Source organism: Phytophthora sojae (assembly GCF_000149755.1).
Source record: "Phytophthora sojae unplaced genomic scaffold PHYSOscaffold_2, whole genome shotgun sequence".
Classification (NCBI taxonomy): Eukaryota; Oomycota; class Peronosporomycetes; order Peronosporales; family Peronosporaceae; genus Phytophthora; species Phytophthora sojae.
In genome coordinates this window covers 1,142,951-1,168,586 of record NW_009258116.1, presented here as the reverse complement: position 1 = coordinate 1,168,586, position 25,636 = coordinate 1,142,951, and the positions used below count along the sequence as shown (strand labels likewise).

The window sequence follows — 25,636 nt, the reverse complement described above, 5'->3', positions numbered from 1 at the left end:
TGTGCATGACTAATTGTGGTGGGTGTACTTTATATACTGTGGTAAGTACGATGCACGATTAAATAACTCGCACGACTAATAAGGGTGGCCGGTGTAGCTATGCTGCCATTGTCAAACCAGCTTCTTGCTGACATCGCCAGCGTCATATATTGTGTATCCCGCGCCCCGTGCCACACAACATCCCAGCGGGACAAGAAGGGGTGTCGTCCCTAAAGCGTCCCGCTCCGACCCGCAACAAAGAGCTCTGATTGGTCCCATCCCGCATCCCGCGAGATACAAGACTGGGCCTTACCCCATCATATTAGCATATATTCGATTCTATTTATTGTTCTGTGCATCCAGTTTGCCCTTCTATTTAGTGCACTCCTTAGTGCTCGTACTTAGCGGTAAACCATAGTGGCCTTGAATGCGAGTTGCTCAAGTCGTGTTTCGAACCCGGTTTGGCTCGGAAATGACACTTTCTAAAACTGCCAAACGGATGCTTATCCGTACTGGATGTGCTAAATCATGCAGGAGATGCGCACTACTTAGTGCTGATTGACCGACCATCCACAACTTACAGCAATTCGTACTCGAGTACGATTTATCAATAAGTCGTGCTCAATAAGTCGTACGAGTTACAGTCCGAAGTGCCAAAAAGTCTGCAAAGCACAAGGACTTGTGACCTCAATACTATTTCAATTTTAACTTGTTGCATATTATCAGAATACTCGTGCTAAACGCAATCGAACTAGGTCGTCTTCGACTTGGCTGGGAACACCAGTGGTATACCGCAATTCGCATGTTGAGAGCTGCACCCGCTTATGAGATGCACCTACATCGACCAATCATATGAAGCGATCTACATATTTTTATCTAATCAGACCAATTATTATACCCGGCAAATAAGATATAACCACAATATTACAGTTGTGACTTCTACAACATGTTGAATTTTGTATATGATACTTTTAAGTACGAATACAGATCAACATTACCGGGGTGAACATAGGGTGCAGCTCTCTACATGCGAATTGCGGTAAACGCTGGTGATGGTACCGGTGCTAATTGCCATGATAAGGGAGAACTGTGGCCCGCGTGATTCAAGGGCGTGGCCCCTGCGGGGCCACAACCATGAATATCGCGCGTGCCGCAGTTCACTTTCTGAAGCTGGTGCATGGGTCTGTTGACGTGCATTTCCTGCCTCAGTCTGTCTTGCTGAAAGTTGCCGTTGAACCTGTTCGGTCGACATCCTTCTGGCTGGTGTAGCACGAAGGTTGCACCAGGTTACGCTAACGCGTCCAATTAATCCGTTGGCCCTCATTCTTCGGGTGTTCCCAGTATAAATGCGGTTTAAGTGTTTTACGAGTGATAATAATATTGATCAACTTCAAACGTGATTATCTCGAAAACTGCAAATGTTTTTGTTTGATCGGGCTCATGTTATAAAGTGTAAATCAAAGTGTTGATGAATTTTGAGATGGAACGTTTTGAGTGTATTTTGAACTTTGATGCTGCAAATTTGGCACAAAGTGGTCAAACTGAGTTGTTGTGATTTTGTGCGCTCTATTTTAATATTAAAATATGACTAATATACGTTACATTGCCTAGCGCTAGTGTTCTTGTCTGTCGAATTCTCTTCATCTTTCGGCGGTGACCAGTCCCAGCCAAAGCGAATCGGTATTCACAGGCCCACAACAACTTCAGTTCTGCAATGCTCAGATGCCAATCCTCTCCTTGTAAATTTTTGAGCCCAAGCCACCCACTGTCAGTGCATGTACTCAGTACAGTACCGTAGCCACCCACGATTTTTCTGTTTTGGAATCCGAAAGTGTCGTCTGGCAACAACTTACATGCATTTGTTCAACATTCTTGCTGGTCACAATTCCAAACAGCGCGAACCAAGTATGACACAACGCTACATGTAATCATAAATCCTTCTCCTGCCGCTCGAACGAGGAAACAATCGCTGGCTACCAAATGTGTGCACCAAGACGCACTGTGGTCTGTCCGGGTTCAACACTCGCCAACGGAGATTCGTTGCTCGATGTCAGCTCAGCAACATCTCGGCGGCCGACTTCTCTGCGAAGCTGCCGCTGCGTCCGCGCATTCTCCTGCCTGTTCGAGGTCCGCCCTTCGGAGCATCGACTGGCAGGCACGCAGCTATCAAACGAGTCGCCGCTGATTTTTTGACGTGCACTGGAGCGCTCGCTACATTGCGTCGTGCATGCCGCCGCCTGCTTCAACACTCACGCTGCTGATTCTTGTCGCCTGCTTGGCGCACAAAACTCAGGATGGGTGTGGCCGGGCTTTGACTCATCAGAACGGAGCTCCGGCGAGTGTAGCCACTTGTGGCAGCTCACCAAGCTTTCGGACGCGGTGTCCAGCCACCCGATCCCGAGTTTTGCATTTCTGCGTCCGTGTCAACACGACCAAGCAGCGCTGCGCCACGTTGCAGTGGTGTTGCGTGTTCGTCACGCCGTTAGCTGAGATTTCCATCTCATTTCAAGCTTGGACCGCGTTCCCGGCCGCCACCAGCAGCGGGCGGTGAGCAGCATTTTCAGTCGCGCATCCGCCGCCGCCGCCGTCCTGCAAAGTGCAGAGACCGCGGATGTAAATCAGCGTTGGCTCAGAAACGAGGCGAGCGATGGCTGGGGCAGACGTAAACGCTGCCGCGGTGAGCAGCTCGAAGAGGAAAAAAGTTAATCCAGCAAGTTGCAGGATTGCATCTCCTCCGACACTGCCAGTGTCCAGTGTCACTGGAGATTGCCTGCACTCACACATAAAAAACTATTGTGCTCCATTGTAAGCTGCGCGTGCGTGCGTACCGATACCAATCGTTGTACATGTACATGTATTCGAGCCGAGTCGCGGCATGATGGATGATGTACGCGAGCCAAAAATCCCGGGCCCGGGTATGGGACGCGAAAGACTTCCGCGCAGCTTGTCACGCGTAAGTGTATGCTCCTGTCTTCCTCGCCTTTTCTCGGCCACGCGCAGCACTGTCCAAGGCTTGATTCCTCGCGGCTGCTGCCTGCCGCGCGGCTTCTCTCCGCCTTCGCGCTCGCCTTCCGGCCTGCCTGCGTCACCGTCCAGCTCAAGTCGCTTTTTTTCAGGCAGGATGCGCTCCGCCACACGCGACTCGGCCGAGCCTTGCAGTGCTGCACACAGTACACGTCGACAAGCTACACGTCCGTCCGTCGCGAATTAGATCCGACTATCTGGGGCGCAGTCTCCGCTGCGGGTCATTCGTGAACACGCCGACCGACTGCCGACCTGCCCGCGGAATTGAACGCGCCAGGAGCACCAACGAGGTCGGTCATGCCCGCTGCCAGCTGCTCCGAAGTGGAGCAGGCGTGGCTCGATGCCGGGCGGCGAGGAGACGTCAAGGCCATGCTAGGTCTCCGCAAACAGCACCCCAAGTGGCTCGCGCTCGACCGCGTACGTAGCCATCTTCGAGTGTGCGCGCGAGTACTACTCTTGCGCGCTTTGGCTCGTCCGATTAAGCAGCGATTTGCCTGCCTGCAGACGCGGCTGACTGATGCACATCGTCTTGTGTTCCTGCGTTGCGCTGATGGCCATGGCAGGTTGTCGCGGCCGAGTGCAGTCCCAAGAATCGAGACGAAGGAGATGAAGCGCCGTCCTTCTGCGACTGGGAGAAGTTCCACCTGCCGACGGTGGGCGCCTCGGCGCTCCACGCCGCCGCCTGGGACGGCGAGTACGAGGTGCTGGAGTTCCTGCTGAAGGAAGGCCAGCAAGTGGACGAGCGCGGCCGACGAGGGGTGACGGCGCTCATGGCCACGCTCATGAGGCACAACGTGCAAGCTCTGCGCGCCGTGTTCCAAGGAACCGCGGTCGTGCAGCTCAACACCGTCATGGATGTACGTGGTCTGCAATCGAGTTGAGCTGCTGAGACTGAGGCTGACCGTTGGCTTTGTTGTTGAGCAGTGTCGGGAGGAGGACGAAGAGCGACTGAAGCACACTCTGAGAGTGGTGAAGCTGCTGCTGCGTCACGGCGCGAAGACGGAGGCATGTGACAACGAGGGCAAGACGGCGCTGTTCCTCGCGACGAATGACGAGCTGTTTGAGGTCGCCAAGCTTCTGCTGGAGAATGGAGCGCGTCTGGACGCGCAGGACTCGATTGGTAGGTCCCCGCTCCACGCGTGCTTGCGCGCTTCCCCCGAGCAGAGCGTGCTGGTGACGAACCTGCTGGTCTCGCGAGGCGCGCCGATTGATCTCCCGGACAAGACGGGCGAGACGCCGTTCACGATTGTTGTCCGGCACGGGGACATCACGGCGCTGCAGCTGCTGCTGAACCACCACTCGCTCGTGGCCACGCCTGCGAGGCAGGATTTCTCCGGCGCGGTGCTGTTGCACGCTGCGGAGCTCGGCGTCGTGGACGTTGTGCGATTCTTGCTGGACGGCAAGTACACGAGCGTCGATGTCGTCAACGCTCGAGGCGAAACGGCGTTGCACCTGGCCATTATGAAGCAACGCAAGGCGCTCGTTGAAATGCTGTGCAAGTCAAAATCTGCAGAGCTGCTGCTCGCTGCTCGAACGAAGGGCAAGGGCGAGTCGGTTCTTCACTACGCCGCGCGCTTCGGGTCTCCTTCGGACCTGACGTCGGTGCTGTCGCTATTAGGCAAAGGAGGCTCATCCAAGGTGAATGTCGCGAGTGCTCAAGGTTTGACTCCTCTGTACCTGGCTACCACGGCATCTACGGCTGGCTCGCCGAGTGAAAGGCGTGCCAAGGTTGCCCAGCTCGAGAAGCTCGGCGCGTCGCTCTTTGCTAGCGACGCGCTTCTCTTCCGAGAAGTCAAGAATGCTGCAGGCGTCGCGTTAGTGGCCATGAACCCTGCTGTCCGACGCTGTCTGGCGCTGTGGATGGCCGAGTGCAGCGCGTCGTCGCCGACCGCGTTCTCCGACTTCTGCGTCAACTGGGTCGCGTGCGTGCAGCGCCCCCAAATCAATCCGACCAAGAAGCTGCAGCCTCCGTTCCAGCACCGTGTCCCGCTGACGCCGGCATTGACCGCGTTTGTCTGTGCTGGTTACGCGCCGGATTCGATCCCCCTGCTTCTGTCGCTACCGCTGAAGCTCGAGACGGCGTCGCGCTTCCTCGAGCTGCTGAAGACATTGGTCGCCGACACGAAGCACGCATTGTTGCAGAAGCTTCAGATGGAGTTGCAGGCGGGCTGGAAGATCAGAAGCAGCGTGGCCAGCGCCCCGAAGGCTGGAGCGTCAGTGAAGGCCAAGGAGTAGCGGGGTGGGGCGCGAGTGAAGTGCGCAAGGACGAGGGAAGATGAAGGGCGAGGAGCATGGCAAACTATGCGAACGAAGCAGCCGCCCATGTACAATCGCAGTATGAGAGAGAACGAGAGCCGCCCGAGTGCGCGTTGCGGCCGAAGATGCAGGTAGTCAAAGTAGCATTTAGCCACGTACGATACGAATATAATGACCTCCTTGACACGACCACCTTGAAGTGAAGTGGCTTTTTGACTGACGTCAGCGTGGCACCACCACCAAGCAGCCTGAGATCACGACAGTACGTACAGCAAGCGAAGTGTCGATGAAAGGGGACCAAGCTACGCGCAAAATCGTGAGTTTTTATTTACTGCTTATGACAGAGAAGAGAGAGCGTGCGCATGCAGTCTCTCTAAACGCCGACTGGTGCTGCTGGTTAGCCAGCAACTTAGAGGGTCTCGGCGTCCGGGGCGATGGGCACGAGGTTGCCGGCGCCCTTGAAGGTCTCGAGGATGTTGGCCTGCTCGCTCAGGATGAGGCGGTCGCGGTTGTTGCCAAGCTCGGCCAGCTTGCGCCAGCGCGCGTAGTCCTCGGGGTTGCGCTTGTCGCCGTGGGCATCCTCGGGGTGCTCCCAGTGGCCCTTGGAGAAGCCGATCATGGTCGTGATCTTCTGGTTCTTGATGTCGTACACGAGCGACACGATTGTGCCGGTCTCCTCGAGCCAGTTGCACTGCCAGAGCTCACCGGGGCGGATGCACTGGAAGGCCACGGTCTGGTAGTTGAGACGGCCGGCCATGGGGCCGCCGTGGATCGAGTACACGATGCGGTTCTCCGAGAAGAACCACATCTCGTAGCGCCACTTCTCGGGCTTGCCGTCCGCGCCCTCGGCGTCGTAGTCGTACAGCAGGTGGAGGTCACGGATGTCCTCGTCGAACGACGGGTGCAGGGGCGTGTTGGTGTGGTATCCGGGCACTTGCATCGGCATGTTGCTTGAGACTTCTTGGGGACTGGATGGAGTGCTTCCGAGACGGCAAAATGAAAAGTGAGGAGCCCTCGAGCCCTCGGCACGTGGCCCGAGCCCGAGGGGTCATCCATCCCGAGGCCTGCGCTGGGGAGAGCCCCCCTGTTTTGCTGCACCAGTACCTCGGGGGCGTGGACGTGAAGACCCGGACGTAATCGGGGAGCTCTTGGGCGCCTTCAAGACAGAGTTTCTATGAATTTCACACAGACAGCCAACCCTATCAGTGCAGGCACCAGACGGTGGAGTTGTCCCTACAGCGCGCAAACAGAGGAGGGCGTGGCGCGTTAACCACATCTCGGCAGATGGATGAAGGATGAAGCGCATGCACCTGCATCAACCAAGTATCAACGCAAGAAGATCTCTTTCGTCGGCCGAAGGCGCAGGGCACTGATTAAAGCAACATTGAAATGTTGGCGTTGCGTAACATTGAGCGCAACAATGGTGCCTTTGCCTAACATTGCACAATGTTACGGTATCTCTCGTAGCAGAATATTTGGTTTACCAATGTGACAATAGTGGACACGCGTCGCCGAGAGTCATTAAAGCAACATTGAAAATCAGCCTCAATGTGTGGGATCAATAACATTGATGGGGTCCAATGTTGCATGATCGCTAACATTGACGCAATGTAAATTTCGCATGCACCTGCATCAACCAAGTATCAACGCAAGAAGATCTCTTTCGTCGGCCGAAGGCGCAGGGCACTGATTAAAGCAACATTGAAATGTTGGCGTTGCGTAACATTGAGCGCAACAATGGTGCCTTTGCCTAACATTGCACAATGTTACGGTATCTCTCGTAGCAGAATATTTGGTTTACCAATGTGACAATAGTGGACACGCGTCGCCGAGAGTCATTAAAGCAACATTGAAAATCAGCCTCAATGTGTGGGATCAATAACATTGATGGGGTCCAATGTTGCTTTAATGACTCTCAAGGCGCGGTGCCGTCGATAAGAAGAGGGAGAAGGAGACTGGGCGAGCAGGAAACATTAAGCTCACGTTGCAGCAGAGCGCACCCCGACGCTCCTTCTCTACAGATTCGTCACGCGCTTCGCCTTGAATCCCCGCGCTAAGCTCCTTTTCTGCCATCAGCTGCCCCAAGAAGAAGCTTCGCAGATGGGAGCGGCGAGCACGTTTGATTTGCTCGAGCAGCAAGGGAAAAGGCCGCATCGCACCGCTCCGTCGGTTGCCAAGTCCGCCAAGACGCTAGCATAAATGAAGGACTGTAGGGCCAAGGACGTCAAATGTAGGCGGCAAAAAGCGTTGGAGGCGATCGCTGAAGCTGCGTTGAACAACACACAGCTGAATTGTTTTCATTTGGTAGTCGCCCAATGATTAATCGAGCGCGAAACGAGGAAGACTTGCTAGTTTGCTACAAGTTCCGTCCCGTTACGCCACCGAAATGGACGCCTTTGATACTGTTGCTGCTGCTTCACAGGACTTGAGGGATGAGCGTTCTCATGAGGTGTTATCCGCGGCCGATGACGCCAACCTCCTCTGTACGGCGGGCTGGCACCACCACACCACTGTACCGTATTGTAGCACTGGTGTCGCTAAAGAAATTCATCAACTAGGTCCTCGACAGTGTCGATCCTGTCCATCAAACGTCCTCCATGCTCAACATTATTCGGCGTCCAAGAGCATTATTATACACCTTAATTCAAATTCTACATGTAGCATTGTTTTTTTCTGCTGAATTTCCAAGCCCAACCTGAGAGCTTGGGAACTCCACGACTGCTATCCGGATACAGTATGTATGATACCGATGCCAACTCTTCCTGATTCAATCGCTGCTGCGAAAAAGACATGGATAAGCTGCCCCGCGCACTCATCCAGGGGCAACACAGCCGGCAGCTTCGTGCCTGCGTCTGACTTGTGCATGGACTCGATGAGCTTCATCATATGAAGTTTCTTCCTGCGACGAAATGCACGAAACCAACCTAGACACAACCACGTGGATCCATTACTTTGGATTTCTAGCCTGCACGCAGCACATTCTTCAATGCGACAAATCCATCGAGCTACAGCGTCTCGGCATCGGAGGCAATGGGCACGAGGTCGCCCGGGCCTCGGAAGTTTTCCAGGATCTTGGCCTGTTCGCAGAGCACGAGGCGGTCGCGTTGGTTGCCGTACTCCGCGAGTTTACGCAGCGGGCAAAGTCCCCGGGGTTACGCTTGTCACCGTGCGCTTCCTCGCTATGCTCCCAGTGCCCCTTGGAGAACGCGCACATGGTGGTGATCATCTGCTTCTGGATGGCTCACGATCGTGCCGGTCTCTTCAAGCCAATTGCACTGCCAGAGCTCGCCCGGACGAATGCACTGGCACGCCACCGTTTGGTAGTTGAGCCGGCCGGCCATGGGTCAGCCATGAATGGAGTACACGATACGCGTGGGCGACATGCACCACAACTCGCAGCGCCACTTCCGCACCTGGCCGTCCTCCTCCTTCACGTCGTAGTCGTACACGAGGTGGAGGTCGCGGGTGTCCTTGTCAAACGAGGGGTCCAGCGGCGTGTTGGTGTGGTACCCGGGAACTTGCATCGGCATGGTGACTTGAGCTTGAGCTTGAATACGCTTGAAGTACTTGGGTGTTGCCAGGGTGGCAAGTCTTGAAATGAGGCCGGAGTGGGTACCTGCTGCGTGTGCTTGGAGGAGGGAAAAGGATGCGAGAACTCCCTCGAGAGGCTTTTCGGCATAACCCCTGACAAATCGCGGCAGCTTCAATTTGTGTCCAAGATTCATGGTACCGGTATGAAGCTCGAGGCATAAAACACGAGGTTCTCGTGACGAGAACACCGTTCATGCTCAGACTTCACCAATAAAGGTGGTCTGCCTTCTTGACAACTAGCTAACTCTTCATTCTACACCGACATTCTACTGGCGGGGGGGGGGGGGGCTCACATATTGCTCGAAGAGGAAGCAACACCCAGCTTCCGTTGGCGACAGATTCAACAAGACAAAACTGCAACCGCAACATAAAACCCCCATCGGTTCATCAATCTACTATGGCATTGCTTGTCGATGCCTGCTCTACATCGCAGCATAGTCGCCGAACTGCCCGTACACGTAGTTGCGATCGTCCCCTAGGTCCATTAACATGGATTCCTCTTCGCGCCTCAACGCTCTCCACGCGAACCCGACGAGCGTGAGACCCAACAAGAGCCCGGCAACACTGACACTGACGATCACCGCCACTACCAGCCTGGACAACCCGCCACCGTTGCCGTCACTCGGACTCTTCTCCGCTGCGTCGTCGTTGTCGTTTGGCCTTGGGATGAAGTCGGCTGCGGGCTGCACCACCGTCGTGTTGTGCGTGTCATCCACAGTGACCGCTGCGTCTTCTCCTGCATTGTCAACCAAGACCCCCGACGAATCCGTCGCCAACACCATGGCAACAAGGGACAAAACCATCGCCAGCACCAGCCCGAGGCGCCGCATCTTGCACTCACTCCGCTGCAGCGGATCCGCTCGCACCGTTTCGTGTCCCCTCGAGATTTTTTTTCAGGTTCCAGGTTCTAGTTCCAGTTACGCACACTTTCTATGTTTCCCACATCATTTCCATTTTGCAAGAGCCAATCGAGCCGTCGCTTCGGTTAAAGAGTGTTAACCATGGCGGCCAAGTTTTCCATGGCCAACACCTCCGGGCTGTTCGACTCGGCGGCCCATGTGGAGGCCTCGGACCGCATGCAGGGCGCCATGGAGGAGCTGAAGGTGAAAAACGAGCGGCAAGAGAAAATCCGCGCGCAACAACTGGAGCAACAGGAGCGAGAGGACAAGCAGCGCGCGCGGCGGCTGGAGGAGGCGCTGGCGGCCAAGGCGGCGCAGCAGAAGGAGGACCGCTCCTATGTGGGCCAGCAGCAGCAGGAGGACGAGCTGGACTCGGATGACGAGGCCCTGCTGGACGAGCTGGACGAGGACCCGGAGCTGGAGCGGTTAGACACTTTCTTTAACCACAAGTTTAAACTAGTGCTAACCTTGTGTGTGTTTAAAGTTGCTAACTAGAGTTTTGTTGATATTTGTAGGATACGCGCGGCGAGGCTCAAGCAGTTGAAGAGCGAGTTCGAGGAGAAGCAGACGCTGCTGGCAAAAGGCCACGGAGAGTACCGCGAGATCACCCAGGACGAGTTCTTGAAGGAGGTCACGGGCAGTCCCTTGGTGGCTGTGCACTTTTACCACCGGGACTTTGAGCGCTGCAAGATCATGGACATGCACCTGGCAAAGCTGGCAAAGAGCCACATCGAGTGCAAATTCCTCAAACTGAACGCGGAGAAGGCCCCGTTCTTCGTCGAGAAGCTCGTGATCCGCGTGCTGCCGACGGTCGTGTGCTTCAAGGACGGCGTGGCGTTCCCGGACCGAGTCGTCGGCTTCGACGGTCTCACGGAGGACGAGGAAGAGGCCGAGCTGGCAAACTTTGGATCCCGGTCGAACCACCACGCCACGTCCAGTGACAACTTCCCCACCGCTGCCGTACGTTGATCCATTTTTTGTTTTTGTTTTTGCATGCTGTTTAACAACTTTCACTAACCTATGTTGCCTTGCAGCTCGCCCGCAAGATGGTGGAGATCGGCGCCATTCGCGAGAAGGACGACGCCGACGAAGCAGAGTAGACTGCTTACGTAGGATAAGCAGGCAAGTGACGCGTTAATGCACTCAACAATACCCCCAAAAGCACCGATCGCAACCCGAGCGTGCTCATGCTTAACGTGGTAACGCGCTCGGATAATTGATAGCCCCACTGACGTGCACCGCTATCATAGTCGCTTGAACTACCGGCGCCCAGTACGATGGCAGTCCTATACCCAAAACTCCAGGTAAGGTTCGTGAAATGGTTGTTAGTTTTGCTTACGCTCTTTATTCTGTGGCGACGTAGTCCGTTTCGACAGACATTGGTGTCGAGATTCGCTCTACTCGTGGTGGGGCTCTCCACGGGAGATCCCCCCATGGCGACTCCTCTAGCGATGAATCGCGCGAAACGATGAGCGTGCTTGACAAGTCTTCACGAGGAAAAGCGCAACTCCAAGTTGAATCTGCAGCAACGCACTTGGCGTCCACCGGAGCAACGCAGTCGGTCCCATTGAACGTGTGCAGACTGGAGTGGCAGTCGGCTACGGCGACATCCCCCTTGAGCGGACATGCTGTTCCTACTGGAAGATCACCAAGACCAGAGCATACTGGTCCTCGAGAGGAATCGACGGCGTAGGTTGCATCGAGCTGCACAGTGACCGTCAAGTCTGCAGTCACTAGCTTGGTAGTTGCCAGCACCAGGATTGTTGCAGCTGTGGACTTCGCCATGGAGGGGCTCGATGCCAAGGTAGCAAATTGAAGACTGAGCTCTACTTGTTCAACAAGTAGAGCTCAGTCTTCAATTCTTGTTGGCACACCCAAGTGAGATCTTGAAAGGACACCGTGTGCAGGTCTGTTTCGGGCACTCGATAGTAATGCGCGTGATGTTGCACCGTAGCTGGAAAATGGTAGAGTTCTGCCCAGTACTGGCAAGAAAATACTAACGCCAGTCTTCAATTGTCGGGTACCTGTCTGAAACCTTAGAAACGAACAGCAAATTAGCTGACGGTCGAACCCATTCGAGCGAAAGCCGCGCCCTGAGCCTTCACGTTGTAACGTCTCTGTGTTTGTGAGTCACAACTGAAGGTGCTGCACATAGAGTGTTGAGGTACAGGTATGGGTGATATTTATGAGCTGTTACTTTAGCACTATTCGGCTGTTGCCCACCTACAGCCCCTGTTCACCCGTCATGAGCCCTGTTCTGCTGTTGCTTTCTGTTTAACCTGCTACTTTCTTCATGGATTTCTCCTGAGATGTGTGTACTGTGGATTACAGACCCCAGCAATAAATCTTACTCCGAGTTGTGGGGGCAGGCCCATTCGCAGGAATGCTCGGCAATGGTTTCCGCCTCTGGAAATTCCGGGCGGCCCTAATTTGCTAGTACAGTAGGGTTTTCTTCGGCTACGTGCCCTTGCAATCGCTCACTACCTTCTGCTACATGAATTTACTTAGTACAGCGCTATTGTTTTACTTCTGTATCCTACGGATTCTCAATAGCAAAGAGCAGTCCACTTGCAAGTTACTAGCTATGGGAGTAGCCGATGTACGTTTGACTGAAGTGCTTTGGATGAAGCGGTTTTGAATTATCGAAGCGAATCGCAGCTTGAGCCCGCAACTGGCGTTTAATCTAAAATACTACGTAGTATTTGTTGGAGAACAACAGCATACCAGGGTCCTTGACAGGTCAGTAGGAGCTGTACGGTACCAACAGCTCGACAGTGCTGGAACAACAGGTATTAATTATTTTCGTACAGGTATCGTTCATACGCACGCTTTGTATTACTGGCGAATGGTTGAAATGCAAATTTCATTGCCACAACCAACATCCTTTGTGGCTCGCACTAATACGGCCACGCTTTCTTGAGCCTCTTCTCGAAGTTGACGTCATTAAACGGAACTTCTGCCTCCCCGAAGTCCGCCGTATTCAGCGCCATCCTGGCGGCATCCGTCAGTTGCTCCCACATGATGAGGTCGTAATCCCCGCCGCCGCCACTGCAGCGCAAATACATGGGACCCAGGAAATACGGGATCGCATGCTCCAGCACCATCGTCACGTACGGTCCACCGTTAACTGATGCGAGGCAAGCGTTGTCGCCACTTGGCGGTGCCTCTTTATCGTACTTGGTGTCCGACGTTGAGTACGAAAGCCCTGAGACTGTTGGTGACGCAGCCTCGGGGTCGTCCAGCCAGACCACCGCGCTCGCCCAGTCGTGGCGCCTCACTGGCCAGTCCGCGGAGAAGCCATTCGGGAAATACCATGCGTACAAAATGGCGTACTTTCCTTCATACCACATCGATCGGCCGTACACTTGCGCTCCCAGAGGTGCTTCGCGACAGCCAGTAGTCCCCCCGGAGCCCTTCAGCCCGCCATTCGTCTCCCCGGCCGCGTTCACAGCAGGGAAAACCGCGCAGCCTTCTTGATCGTCCATTGTAGGTTTGTACTTGACACCAAGCTTCTCCGAAAGAGTCACGGGCTCGCGCTGGGCGAACGGTTGAACCTTGTCATGGTCGATGGAGACTGCGTCGACTACCAGCAGGATTGCAGCGACGAAGACAACTTTGAGCGCGTGCATTCTTCGGTGCTTGCTCTGACGGTGCTTTTCTGAGGACCTCAGAATGCACTTCAAATAATATACCGAGATGGGCGATGGTTATTATTAATATTATAGCGTTAGATTTGCCATAACGCTATCGCTGAATCATTCCTGACAAATGTCTTTACGCTCAATGATAGCACTTTGGGCCCGATGATTGCACCAAATACTGTAGTTCTGAGCTCCAGCAGGACCGCAGTATAATAGTGGCGACAACTTTTGGATAATGCATCGGTGCCTGCAGCCGATGTAAGGCAACGTTACAATTACACTGCAAATGTATTATATATATATATATTACTAATATATTTGTTTTTACTGGGATAGGAAGCAACGTTAGTGCTGCTATCGCAGACCAAATAGGATTATTCTGAGATAGCATGTGTACCGTAAGGTATGCTGCTACGCAGCCGGCACAGGATTAAATCGGTGTCGCATGAAGCCGTGCGTGTTTAAGTATCCATCATATATTGAAATTTTATGAAAGTAAACTGAATAGGTCACCTAAATAATTATCTAGTCGGTCTCTATCGGTGAGGAAGCATCAATCGCATCATCAAGTTTCATTCGAACCATTTCCCATTCTCACGCCCGACCCGAAGACGCAACACCAGGCCGAAGTTACAGCCGCTGTTGCAGCTAATAGCTTGCTTGTATTTGATTATTAACAGCGCGGAGGTAAGCTTAAGAAAGTAAATTGATATTATCGCAAGTGGGTTATTGCACTAAGAAGCTGCTTATCTGGTAGTTGTGGATGTTTATAATACAATACGTACAGCGTGGACGACTGGTGCACCGCAAGTGCGGCGCGCCTAAGTCGTGTGCGCTGTGCGTATATCTGTTCTGTTTTATTTTCGCTATCTCAGCCCCCGCGAAGCCCTAGTATCCGTGGTACGTCAAGTCAAAAGGTGAACCCTCTTGACACCTAACTGGTACATTGTCCTGAAACCGGTGTGACCCCGGTGCCGCACTGGGCCCTCCTAAAGGTTTACATGTATATGCGTGGGCAGATTGAACCGGTATGAGTCAGTAGAATGATTGAAGCGGGCGAACCGCATACAAAGGTAAACATTTTCATTTTCTACAAACTACAAACAGATCTCGAGCAAGGTTCGTTTTATCACTGTGTATAAGCACCGCCAAGGCATATCATGTATCTACAGTTTTGAGGTGAATTACCGGGCAGACGCTGCGGCTGCGAAGCAAGCGCAGGAGATGCCCGTGGTTCGTAAAAAAAAAACTCATAATAATAGAAAGCGATTATACCAAAAAACTCCTATCCCGTAGAGTCCATCCTTCTAGGGTACCATGTTTTTGGTACAGGTCCGATAGATCCCTATAGTCCGATATTTCATGGTATGGAGTATCATCAATTCTTTATTTTACAGTACTGTACATGTTTTTTTTGTCCATTTTCGGTGTAGAAGCCCTCAATTTGGCTCAACCCAGGCTTAGGAGCTTTAGGACAGCTATTTAGATCTCATAAGGGTGTGACTTTCCTTGAAGTGATCCTTCATCAATGGAGAGTGTGCTCGAGTAGTTCTCACCCTTTACACTATTGTAAGTCGCGTGTCCAAAGGGCGTGACCAGATCCGTTCATGACCTGTAATAATGATAACCCATACTCGAGTGCGAAAAAAATGTGGTTTCCTGGATAGCGGGGCGGTATTGACGTTATTGACGATCTAACGCGATCATCGGATTTTGATTGCGGATATTACCTTGACCGTTGAGTCTAGTTGGCATCTTCCGTTTCCCACACAGAAGAAAAAGGAAACCCGAGCCTAAAAAACAAACAAATTCACTCCTGAAAATTCCAAGTGAGACACAAGTGAACTTTACCTGACCATGCACTTCCGAATGCTTGTTGTCGTATTCACGGCCACCTTCCTTGCTGTCGACGGCATTTCAACCGACCACGACAAAGTCAAGCCGCACGCTCAGCCTGAGCCCGTCACGATAGCAGAGAAGGCTGGCGTCAAGTTCAAGCCACGGATGTCCATCCGCGAGGGGTGTGCGTCATACCCGGCAGTGAATGAGGCCGGTGAGACCAGTGGACCAGTGGAGGTCTTAAGGTGAGCGGAGGATCTCCAGGGTGTGAAGGTTCTCCATTCGGGTCCCAGGTTTACGGGTGCGCGGCGTGGCACAACGATCTGTACGCCATCGTGTACGCCTGGTACTTCCCAAAAGGATTCTCGGGGCCTTCGCCGTCAAGGCGCCATAACTGGTCCAGTGCCGTCGTGGGGCTCGACAACCCAGACGTGGCCACACCAAAGATCATGGGGCTTTTGCTGTCAAACTCCGCTAACTCAATGTTGGTGAACCATCAAATAGCAAATGACTTCAAAACTTGATTCCATGCCGCGTTAAACTTGTACTCCCTCCAGTTTGCTCGATTGTTCTCTCCAGCTACCCAAGCTCAGACGAGCTGGATACGGGTCCACAGTATCCAAAATATGAACCTGGCTGGATGAAATGCTTCTCGTCGTGCCTTCCAAAATAACAATGAGGTTGAACCTCACAGCATATCTGTATTTCCAGATCACAGTAACTTTGATTCAAATTCCCACAGCCATGCTGAAGAATTCCATTTCATTTAAACGAAGAACCACTTAATAAAACTATCCTACCTACTCAGTTACTGCTGACTAGTGTCCTCTACTCTTTCTCTATACTCACCAGTTTAAGAAAGCGCGGTGACATCCAGATGCAGCAGATCGCTCCACGCAATCGTCGTCGGGTACACGAGCATCGACGTCTCCTTCACCGTGTTCTTGTCCATTTCGTGCACGAAGATGTTGGTGAAGCGCACTCGAGTGAGCTTCATGACGATCAAGGGAGCAGATCCTGCGCGCCGATGAGGAACTTGCCGTTGACCACGAGGAAGCCGTTGCAGTAGACCGCGTCGATCGTCGCGATGAGCTGGTTGTCGTGCACCGCGTAGTTGTCGTAGCTCGAGATGACGCCAAAGCGGTTGGTCAGAGCCGCTCCTGTAGCCACTTCGAAGGACGTGAGGCCGTTCTGCTGCAAGCCTTCCCTGTAGGCGCTGGACCGTCGACGAGCTGTCATTGTAACGTGGTCTCCGGTCGCTACGACTGGCACGCTGGTGTACCGAGTCGACTTCCGACCGATAATGTACGCGAGCATGAACACGATGGGGCTGCAGATGGGAGAAGACGACTGGCTTCCGGTCGCTTTCCAGCGGGTATGCCGTCATGAGCTGCATCGGAGAGAGACCCTCGAGCCCCGAACTCACGTCCAGCAGACCCAGAATCGTATCAGCCCACGCGAAGGTCGCGATATGCGTGGGCCAAGGCGGGGAACAGCTTGGCGAGCTGCACTCGGTACGTCCAGCCCAACTCGAACGTCAGATACGCCACCAGTGGGTCGACCCTCTCACGCGCGAGATAGCTCAAGACGCTGGCCAGATTCAGATACACAGACCACAAGTTGGCGTGCACGAGCTCTGGGCGGTAGTAGATGACGTGCTGGTCCGTGATGGAGTCTCCGATGGAGATGCACATCTTGGTGATGGTCCAGTACCCGTTCAAGTGGCTGCAGAAAATGACGATCACGCCTCGGTACAGCAGCGAGTTCGAGATGGTGGCGAAGGCGTCGCCCACCCAGACGTGGCCCATGCGCAGACGCCGATAGATGATGAACGCCAGTACGCTCAGGTTGAAGATGTCATTGAGGGCGAAGGCGCCGTGGATAGCGTGCGTCCAGGCCCACGAGTCGTGTAGTACAGCACGAGTATACCACCTCCATTCTCGCAGCTCGGTAGCGGCGTCAGTGGGTAGGTCCCAATGCGCTGTCTCGATGTTGGACTGTGCGGTTGGATCACTCCTGTATCGCCCAAAACGTCGAGCCATGCGCACAGTTTTGGCAGGGTCTGCGTTGTGTTGGTTTGGGAAAGTTTTCAAAAGCCAGTAGTTGTCTCCATCAATCCCTTCCAGTTCGGAGTAGGCAAACGCTGGGTCGGATACGTAGGGATAGTTGAGCGTCACCGTGAGCTGACGCTCCAGCGTGGTGGCCTGAGTATCGTTGATAGGTGCGAGTTGGAGAATTGCAGCGGGTCCTCTCTGGAATTGTTGAGCCACTTGGTAGTCTTGCGCCGACAGCGAAGTCGACAGCAGTAACACTTGTTCGGTGTCGCTCTGGTTACGCACCAGGTAGTACACGCGGACGGCGGTTGGGTCGCCAAGCACCAAAAGACCAAACGTGCAGTCCACGACGGGGGCTACCAGCTCCATTTCTGAAATAATAATAATGTTGAGGTGCATTGAGTTACTGGCTCACGCCGAACCCCTTCCGCCTCGAATTGAAGAGGGCTGGGAAACGCTACTTATTATAAATGCAAAAGGTATATATCCAGAGGGAGGACTGTCACCGTGGTTCGCCCTCTCTCGCTGACAACCAGTGAGTACAGTCCCCGCTAAGGTGGCTCAGTATTCCTGGGTAGCGCCAATCTATCATCTCATCTGTTGTCGGTTCATCTTCCTGGCTGCGTCTTGAGTCCATAGCCAGATTCGCTATACAGTCTGCCATCTTATTATGCCGCCTCAAGTGGTGGGTCCACGATACTATTCTGGCCATGTCCGCCAGCGGTCGAGCGCGGTCATACCAGCCTTGGAGCTTGCGAGACTTTGGCCTTCGTCGTTCTTTCATCATCCGCAGGATCAGCTGGCTGTCGCCAACAATATGAACTGTGGGTAGCTTCCGTTTGGCTACAAAGAGCAGAAGACTGTAAAGTCCTCGGAACTCCGCAACGTTGTTGGTGCATCTGGTCCCTGCGAGTGATGTACTGCATATCCAGATAATCTTTGGTGCACCTACTCCAAATTCGACCAGGACGCTGCCACTCCCCCCGGGACCTGGGTTACCCCGTGAACCTCCGTCGAAGAATCCGACATACTTCACCGTCGATTCGGGTTGGGTGAGAGGGTTCTCAATCGCGACTCCACTTTTATAGCGCAGCATTTTTCGAATTTCCATGGCCGCTACCCACTCTCCGTATTTTTCCCCCGTAAGAGGAAACGAGAATGCAATGTTGTCGAATCCTTCCTGCAGTTGCCGTCTTAAGAGAGCCCGCCGTTCATCTACCGTGGGTATTCTCGACTCAGTACTGCGTATTAAGTCCAGTCGTACTCTCCATATCAAGCTGATAACCTGCATCACTGCGTATTTCCAATACTTATTGACCACCTCCGCGATGGTATCCGTTGTCATGTCTTGATCTTTTTTGTTGTTACTGTCTAACCAGGCCGTCCTGAAAGCAATGCACCTCGACGGCGGGTAGTCCAAACTGAAAGAGAAAATTTCCTCTGGCCCATGAGTCGTGAACAGCTTAAGCATCCAGCTCCATGCTTGTTGAGCGAAGTGGCAATCCCAGAAAACATGTCCCAACGATATATCAAGGTGTTCGCATTGGTCATGGGGGCATGCAATTGCCTTGCGATTCTTGATCCACAGCGACAGAGCGTGAAGTTTGATACGATAAAGTAGGGAGCGCTGATACGTGGAAATCCCAACGATTCTAGCCAAACTGCCCCATGACACCCGTTTCAATGCTGAGCTAACTTTTGGGCAGTCCTTGGTCCATGCTGCTTCGGCTTGAATCACTCTCTTCTCCCCTTTGTTGGTTCGCTTCGCCATGATAGCCGTCCGATATCGAGCTCTCGTGTGAGACCAACGACGCTGGCCCACCCAAATTGCTGCCATTCGCGTCGCCCACACGTGGGGTGCGGTCCATACAGAGGTTCTTGGGACCGCAAGAAACGTTGCGATTTCTTCGTCAAGTAGCGGTGGCGATGAGTGCTTGAACACAACAGGATCCCTGGAACCCCATGTGTGTGTGACGATTAAGCCCGGCAGTGCTTCTATTTGAAATACATGGTGGGGGTCATCGAGTTGGTGTTACCACAATCTGGGAGTTACAATTCTGATGAAGTACAATTGTGGGAAAATCACAAGCACGTCCAGTGCTAGTTCACGAAATTGGTGAGCCAGCTACGAGGTCATGGGGTATTTGTGAAGTACAACATTTTCATGGATCGCGATCATTGTGGGGAAAAATCAACTTCATTTTGAGCTTCTCGGGAGTGGAGTGGCGCGCCCCAACAGATCCCGCCGATCCACACCATGCATCCACTACAGGCTATCGCCTGCCGCGCCGCATATCAGCCTTGCCAGTTTTCTTGATCCGTCCGATGTCAGCACTGGATATTCTTCAAATGTATTAGAGAGTCAGCGACCCATCAACTTGATAATTAGGCGATCGGCGCCCGAGTTCATCAGAACTGTTGCTCCCCCAATTCGAACCGAGTGCGTCGAAACAGCTTTGCATCAAGTTCCGCCGACGCGGCCGCCCGCTTCAGTGTCAGCGCCACCTCTGTCGCGGTAATTCCCTTTCCGGCTCCAGTGGACAAGGCTGGTTGCTCTGCGGCTGTGCCGTAGGACTTGGCTCCTTGCAAGATCCATCGCGCGGCTTTGATGGGGCACAGGACTTCGTCACCTGACCGATGATGAAAACGTCGCTCCTCGCGCCCGAATTGGTTGTTTTTGGCTCCCAGCAACCGGATACCCACCACTTCCGCTCGGTGTGGTTTAGCACGATTTCCTGCTCCGTCTTGAAAGAGGATATCTCCCAGTCGCAGGACGTAGTTGTGGTGTCTCCGCCCGATAAATAGGTATTCGGAGCGCCGTAATAAAAAAAAGAAACCGAGCAACAAACCACCCCACAATAATTGATCCCGTGAACGTCGTAAGTCCAAATCCTGATAGACGAGACGAAGAAGAGCGGGGGAAAGCGGTTGTTGCTTGACAACGGGGTCTGTAAATCTTCGAATTCCACGAAGCAGAATAGCATGTCCTGCATTCACACCGGGGTCGTACCCTGCTGTATGCTTGTGAAACCATCTCACAGCACACAGCTTATTGCAAATCGTAGAGTAGGTGTTTCCCTTTCCGGATCTGTTCATGCCATACCGACAGAGAAATACTGCGAACGCTCCCAACTGAGCAGCATTAGCATCGACAGTGTCTCGATCCATCCACGGATTAAAGCCGAGAGAAGAGCACCATCGTTGCCACTGATTCCAAGCTCGCCGGTATTGCACTCGAGACGTGTCCGCTAGAGCGCCAGCTCGGAGCATTGCTCCCAGAGCTTCCAGAGTTTTCTTGAGCTCTCTGGGACCTGGACCTGTGTCCACGAACACGACATGTCAGAAAATTTCTTCGAGAGCTCCACAGATTGCCACACCCTGCTTCCTGCATCGGCCATGATATTGTCACTACCCGCGATGTGCTGGGCAGAAGAGTAAAAATTATGTTGCACTTCGAAGAGGGCGAGCAATCGCAGCACTACTTGAGCGAATGAAATCCGGCTCGACCGCCGGTTTGCCCAGCAGACCGCTGAAGAATTGTCAATCCAATAGCGGACATGTGATGGGTCATCATCACTTGACTGAGACCACTCTTTGGCCCAGACAATTGACGCAAAGGCGGCACTCATCAGCTCGCGGATGATGATGCTGAAATCATCTGGGCCCGCAGCATGAAACTCAGCAATTCGTTGGAGTTCCTCTTGATCAAATTCCACTTGCACATATTCCTTCTTCGCTGGCCACAGTGCGCAGAGACCTCGGTCGCTCGCGTCCATGAAGATATGGTGATCAGGAGCGCGTGATGCTACAAAACGAGAAAGCGGTACTGAATTGAGTCGGCCGACTCGAATAATTGCTGCAAACCAGCGTAAATCCTCCCGTACATCCTCCGAAATGGCAGAGCGCTGGAAGCGATTTGTCGCTCTGGCTAAAGCCGCTATTCGTTGGAAAAATGGGGCTGTTGCGCGAATACAGGTCGCCACGTGCCGTAGACTCCCAAGAAGTTTATTGAGCTGCTTCCTGGTCGTTGTTTCAGATACATACATGTCATGTATTCGTCCAAGAGCCTTCGTAATCTTCTCCTCCGGCATCGCCAATGTCAATCTCGTCAGGTTCCAATGCAGTCCCAATGCTTTTCCTTCGACGAACCAAGATGTAAACTTTTCCTCATTGCATGCGTGTGGTCCCAGAATCGTGACCATCGCTGTCCGCAGAGAAATACTGGCTTCACTCAACCGGGTCCCCACCTCGGGTTCTATGCAGATGTGGTCGTCGCACCAATCTTTCCCATCGAAGTTCCCATTAGCTGTGGCACCTTGCTCGGGCCACGTCGGCGATGACTGCGCGTGCAGATGAACTATTGCCCCTCCTGCAGACCAATACTGCCGTGGAGAGTCTGACCACCCAAAGGGACATGATAAATCGATCACCAGAATGCCGAGTTCAGGCAAAGTCCCTGCAAATCGGCAGGCCGCCTCTGCTGCAAGCGGAATATTGCGAAATGCACCAGCTACATCCCCTGTAGCCATTCGAGCTAAACCAGGAAATTCTTGCTCGACATCCAATATCCGTTGGGCTAACACTGCAGCTCCATCATACGTGACAGTTATGGTGGGCTCATCTTGCACTTGGTCGTTTACCGAGGTGCCCTTCGGACAGGAGAGGTCGTGTATCACCCGACCATCCACGCTCAGGTCGGCTTCTCCATTTGGTACCGCCCCGAACGGGCTGCAGGTGACTCCTTCGAGTAGTGGTAGCAAATTGATGTCCAAGATCAGGTATCTATTGTCATCTTGGCCTTTTCGAAGGCTTTTGATCACAATATTTAGAGCTGGCAAGGCTGATCCATGGTTCTGGGGTGGCCTTGTTTGCTTTGGAAACTCATTCTTCCATGTTGGTCGCACTCCATGTGTGACGATATCACGCCACTCGTCCTTGTATTGGTATGACTTCCAGCACGGGAGCTGATCAGGTACGCTCAAGGCTTTGTTCGGGCGGGGGTCGCTACTTGTTTCTCCGCGCACAATGCGAATTAAATCCGGCAGTCGCATTCTTGATTTCCGTAGTAGCTCGCTGTAAGCAGATTGTTTTGCCCTGTCGATCCTGAAAACTTGGACTCCCTTCTTCAGAACGAAGGATGGGCTCGCAGTGGGAGGTGTAATTCCGTAGTGGGCCAGCAGCGTCCTCAAGTTGGAGTCGGCGGCGTCCTGCTGCAAGGAAAATAAACACTCCCGGGCTCGCAAGGTTGACGCGTACTGTCGCTGCAGAGCTTCCATGTGCGAATGTAGATTTTGTGCCAGGACCACCCTTGATTCTGTAGCCTGTTGGCTGCTCCGAGGCCGATCCGCCTTACACTGGACCGGACGTTTGACCACCTCCGAGCAAACTACCTGCCTGCACTGATCTTGCAGCGGCATACCGACTTCTTGACCGTGGTCATCCACCTTGTCAGGGCACACAACCAGCCTGCAACCGTCTTGCAGTGGCTTTTTAACGCCCCGCAAGTGGCTGGTAGCCTCGTCGGAGCTAACAACCTGCCTGCACTCGTCGTGCAGCGGCACCTCGACGCCTGGAGAGTGATGTGTGGCCACCCTGAGGCAAACTACCTGCCTGCAAGTGTATTGCAGCGGCTGATCAACGCCGAACACGGGGCGTGGGTCACGACAGGACCATTCGTGCTTCCGCCGACCGGAATCGGTGCACTATCGGAACTCGGGCGTACACGCCTGAGCCCAGAAACTTCTCGAGATAATTTGGGGCTGTCAGGGACGGAGAGACAACCGGGGCGAACCGACAAAACGGCAGGTGGGGGCTTTTGTTCAGGCCTGAAACGAGACGCTTCCCGATCTGTTTCATGGCATCTGTGGCCCCCACTTCTTTCTCTGAGCTGGTAGCTCGCATCCCACCGTAAGCCTTGGCGATAAACGTTTTGATAATCGTTGGTAGCCTTGTTGGTACGAAATGACCTCGATAGTCGTACACACAGGTGTCGCCGTCACCAGGGCAACCGTCTACCGACAAAAATCTCACGCAGAGCTTTTTCCCCTTCCGGATAGGTAAAGCCGCCACAACCGCTTGAGGAACCGGGATGATTGAGGGTTGGTGAGCGCCCTTCGTCTTGCGCTGAGCTCCTCTGTGTCGAGTGTCGGTTCTTCGAGGGGGTGCTCTCGTCGCTGCCTCGACTCTCAGGTTCGTCACACGATGCACCACCCGGGCGTAAGACTCGCTGTTGAATTGAAAGCCCATCTTCACGTCCGCCGCCGCCACCAGGTCTTGACGCACGAGATACGATCGGAATTGCTCAAAACAGTCGTCAATCCATGCCACCAATTCTGGGACGGCCTCTGGTCCTGTCATGGACTTCGTCTTCCGTAACCCCAGCAGAAATCGTCTCGCACTGTCGATTAGGTCCATTACCACTGGTTGGTACAGCTCATTCACAAGCAGTGACAGCACCTCCAGCGCAGCTAAGATGTCAGCAATGTCCTTAGCCTTTGGAGGCTCTGGGAGCTTGTTCTTGGCGGAAAAGTCGGTCATGTCGTGTCGGCGACGATATTCACGCTCTTCGTCCACATCCATGGGGGAGAAATGCATCAAGGAGAGTCCACGAAAACCAAAATCCCAGCCGAAAAATCATCGTGCAGATCCAGGGTGTGGCAAATAATCGAACTCTTTCGACTTCGACTGCATAGTCTTAACAAACAACTGAGAATCCAATGAAGCGTACTTACCATTGACCAGCAGACCGTGTGCCATCACTTGCTGACGACTCGGTTTGAACTGCGCCTTTGTATTGAGTCCTGCGGTCGTCACTAGAGCGGTAGTGTTGCTTGAACGCACGTTGGCCTGGCGGAGAGCGATTAGCTGGTCGATATCCCGTACCATATTGGGATCGTCCTCAAGGCGTTGTCGAAGAGCCTCGAGGCGCGCCTCACCTTGAACAATCGGAGCGGCCTCCCGTGCTCGTTTTGCACTTGTCGACCGTGCCGTATCTACTTCTAGGCTGGTGCCCTCGCCCACATCGTCGTCCTCCGATTCGTAAAGGCGCTCCAAGCGTTCCACATCCATGTTGGAATTGCCTGGGCTCTCTCGCGCGAGGTCCAGTCCTTCCACCGTCTCCAAGAACAATGAAGCTGGTACCGTGACTCCTTGCGGCGCTCGGCGCTTGCCCTCAGTGTAGAAAACATAGTTTAGGATATGGTCGATCCTCAACTTCGCGACTCGTGCGTCTGCTACATTGAACACGGGTACAGTCAATCTCTGCCATGTCAACCTTGCGGAGAACAGTGGAAGAGCTTCGACGGGCGGGCTGTCCTATCCCGTTGAAGTGGTCGTGAACCGCATTGTGGATGGCGCGCATCTCGGCCGGCATTACGTCAGCGACGCTTCTGCCACTACAAGGGCGGAGTGCGTAAGTCTCCAGCACTAGGTCCTGCTGCTCTTCTTTCCCGTAGGGTAGCTCGCTTGTTCCATCAACGAAGGTCACTTGCAGCACCCCTGTATGAGTGGCCTTATCCCACGTGTAGCCCACTACCACACCGTAATCCCATATCTTAGGCTGTCCTTCGGGCACCCGAGCAATGCACAGGGCGCACCCGACGTACGTCCCAACCCCGCTTAATGCTTCTTCCTCTGTCACGGCGCGCATTTCCAATTCCGAGGCTTCTCGCTGAATTGCGAGCGTCCCGGCGTCGGCCCACCGCCCGCTCGCCACACGTTCCACTTCAATCTTTCCTCTCTGCGCCTCCGAGATCGCCTTGCCATAGGCATAACCCGCTGTATCCAGGGTGTCCGGCCTGAAGAACGCGTACTTGTTCGAAGTAGCCATAATGTCGTCTGCTGGCAGCTTCCGTAAGGCAACACGAAAGGTCGGGGTGGCTGGAGGTTGATGAGAAGCGGAGGAAAAGAGAAACTGAGCTCGGCTGTCTGTCCAGCCTTCCTCTTAAGACTAAACTTTGCCTACAAATTTTTTCAGGCAACCTTCTCGTGATCCGAAAAAGCAGCCTTCCTCGTTCGACTGTAACGTCTTCGACATCTTGTCCGTGGAAGCCGAACATTGACTCTAACCTCCCGGTCTAATCCACTACCAGTCGAGAACCTCCGCCAAAGTGGTCGCGCTGTTTGCGAGAAGGCCAAACTTCGTCCTCAATGAAGCAAAGTAACCGGGATCGTTGAAGACCGGTAAATCGAAGACGGGGAGATGTTTTACACCCTCAGCTGCAAAAGCACCGAGTCGTTTTTCCTGAAGTTGAGCCAAACGCCTTGATTCAGCCAACAAACTCCTTAAATCACAGAGCAGTCCGCCTTCACACCATCTTGCCGTGACTTGGTGGACAGCTCGGCATCGAGAGCG

At 53.6% G+C, this 25,636-nt stretch overlaps 13 protein-coding genes across 13 annotated transcripts; 3 read left to right on the top strand and 10 right to left on the bottom strand.

Annotated features, from left to right (window-relative positions):
* Window positions 1-3,300: 3,300 nt before the first annotated feature.
* On the top strand, window positions 3,301-5,450 carry PHYSODRAFT_555828 (hypothetical protein; the record flags this gene model as incomplete). The annotated part of the gene is made up of 3 exons (XM_009520133.1): window positions 3,301-3,450; window positions 3,594-3,860; window positions 3,928-5,450. 3 exons carry the CDS (start codon window positions 3,301-3,303, stop codon window positions 5,236-5,238), a joined length of 1,728 nt encoding a protein of 575 aa, XP_009518428.1. The 3' UTR covers window positions 5,239-5,450.
* A 113-nt stretch (window positions 5,451-5,563) lies between these two features.
* On the bottom strand, window positions 5,564-6,212 carry PHYSODRAFT_284701 (hypothetical protein). Its single transcript, XM_009520132.1, has one exon. It carries the CDS (start codon window positions 6,203-6,205, stop codon window positions 5,669-5,671), a length of 537 nt encoding a protein of 178 aa, XP_009518427.1. The 5' UTR covers window positions 6,206-6,212; the 3' UTR covers window positions 5,564-5,668.
* Window positions 6,213-8,264: 2,052 nt separating this feature from the next.
* PHYSODRAFT_324383 (hypothetical protein) lies at window positions 8,265-8,789 on the bottom strand (the record flags this gene model as incomplete). The annotated part of the gene is made up of 3 exons (XM_009520131.1): window positions 8,265-8,336; window positions 8,390-8,491; window positions 8,673-8,789. 3 exons carry the CDS (start codon window positions 8,787-8,789, stop codon window positions 8,265-8,267), a joined length of 291 nt encoding a protein of 96 aa, XP_009518426.1.
* A 483-nt stretch (window positions 8,790-9,272) lies between these two features.
* On the bottom strand, window positions 9,273-9,632 carry PHYSODRAFT_484467 (hypothetical protein; the record flags this gene model as incomplete). The annotated part of the gene is made up of 1 exon (XM_009520130.1): window positions 9,273-9,632. The coding sequence occupies one exon, from the start codon at window positions 9,630-9,632 to the stop codon at window positions 9,273-9,275; it is 360 nt and encodes a 119-aa protein (XP_009518425.1).
* Window positions 9,633-9,851: 219 nt separating this feature from the next.
* On the top strand, window positions 9,852-10,244 carry PHYSODRAFT_479223 (hypothetical protein; the record flags this gene model as incomplete). The annotated part of the gene is made up of 1 exon (XM_009520129.1): window positions 9,852-10,244. The coding sequence occupies one exon, from the start codon at window positions 9,852-9,854 to the stop codon at window positions 10,242-10,244; it is 393 nt and encodes a 130-aa protein (XP_009518424.1).
* A 78-nt stretch (window positions 10,245-10,322) lies between these two features.
* Window positions 10,323-10,718, top strand: PHYSODRAFT_483845 (hypothetical protein; the record flags this gene model as incomplete). The annotated part of the gene is made up of 1 exon (XM_009520128.1): window positions 10,323-10,718. A coding segment is annotated over one exon (396 nt), but the record flags the coding sequence as incomplete, so codon positions are not given.
* A 522-nt stretch (window positions 10,719-11,240) lies between these two features.
* Window positions 11,241-11,525, bottom strand: PHYSODRAFT_375762 (hypothetical protein; the record flags this gene model as incomplete). Its single annotated transcript, XM_009520127.1, has 1 exon — window positions 11,241-11,525. A coding segment is annotated over one exon (285 nt), but the record flags the coding sequence as incomplete, so codon positions are not given.
* A 1,121-nt stretch (window positions 11,526-12,646) lies between these two features.
* PHYSODRAFT_251206 (necrosis inducing-like protein NPP1 type) lies at window positions 12,647-13,378 on the bottom strand (the record flags this gene model as incomplete). Its single annotated transcript, XM_009520126.1, has 1 exon — window positions 12,647-13,378. One exon carries the CDS (start codon window positions 13,376-13,378, stop codon window positions 12,647-12,649), a length of 732 nt encoding a protein of 243 aa, XP_009518421.1.
* A 2,853-nt stretch (window positions 13,379-16,231) lies between these two features.
* On the bottom strand, window positions 16,232-17,652 carry PHYSODRAFT_251156 (hypothetical protein; the record flags this gene model as incomplete). The annotated part of the gene is made up of 2 exons (XM_009520125.1): window positions 16,232-16,579; window positions 16,687-17,652. 2 exons carry the CDS (start codon window positions 17,650-17,652, stop codon window positions 16,232-16,234), a joined length of 1,314 nt encoding a protein of 437 aa, XP_009518420.1.
* A 2,289-nt stretch (window positions 17,653-19,941) lies between these two features.
* On the bottom strand, window positions 19,942-21,059 carry PHYSODRAFT_444861 (hypothetical protein; the record flags this gene model as incomplete). The annotated part of the gene is made up of 2 exons (XM_009520124.1): window positions 19,942-20,564; window positions 20,615-21,059. Coding segments are annotated over 2 exons (1,068 nt in total), but the record flags the coding sequence as incomplete, so codon positions are not given.
* Window positions 21,060-21,149: 90 nt separating this feature from the next.
* PHYSODRAFT_480914 (hypothetical protein) lies at window positions 21,150-22,559 on the bottom strand (the record flags this gene model as incomplete). The annotated part of the gene is made up of 1 exon (XM_009520123.1): window positions 21,150-22,559. A coding segment is annotated over one exon (1,410 nt), but the record flags the coding sequence as incomplete, so codon positions are not given.
* A 607-nt stretch (window positions 22,560-23,166) lies between these two features.
* On the bottom strand, window positions 23,167-23,862 carry PHYSODRAFT_447642 (hypothetical protein; the record flags this gene model as incomplete). Its single annotated transcript, XM_009520122.1, has 2 exons — window positions 23,167-23,643; window positions 23,725-23,862. Coding segments are annotated over 2 exons (615 nt in total), but the record flags the coding sequence as incomplete, so codon positions are not given.
* A 592-nt stretch (window positions 23,863-24,454) lies between these two features.
* On the bottom strand, window positions 24,455-25,111 carry PHYSODRAFT_485275 (hypothetical protein; the record flags this gene model as incomplete). The annotated part of the gene is made up of 2 exons (XM_009520121.1): window positions 24,455-24,909; window positions 25,000-25,111. 2 exons carry the CDS (start codon window positions 25,109-25,111, stop codon window positions 24,455-24,457), a joined length of 567 nt encoding a protein of 188 aa, XP_009518416.1.
* Window positions 25,112-25,636: the final 525 nt, after the last annotated feature.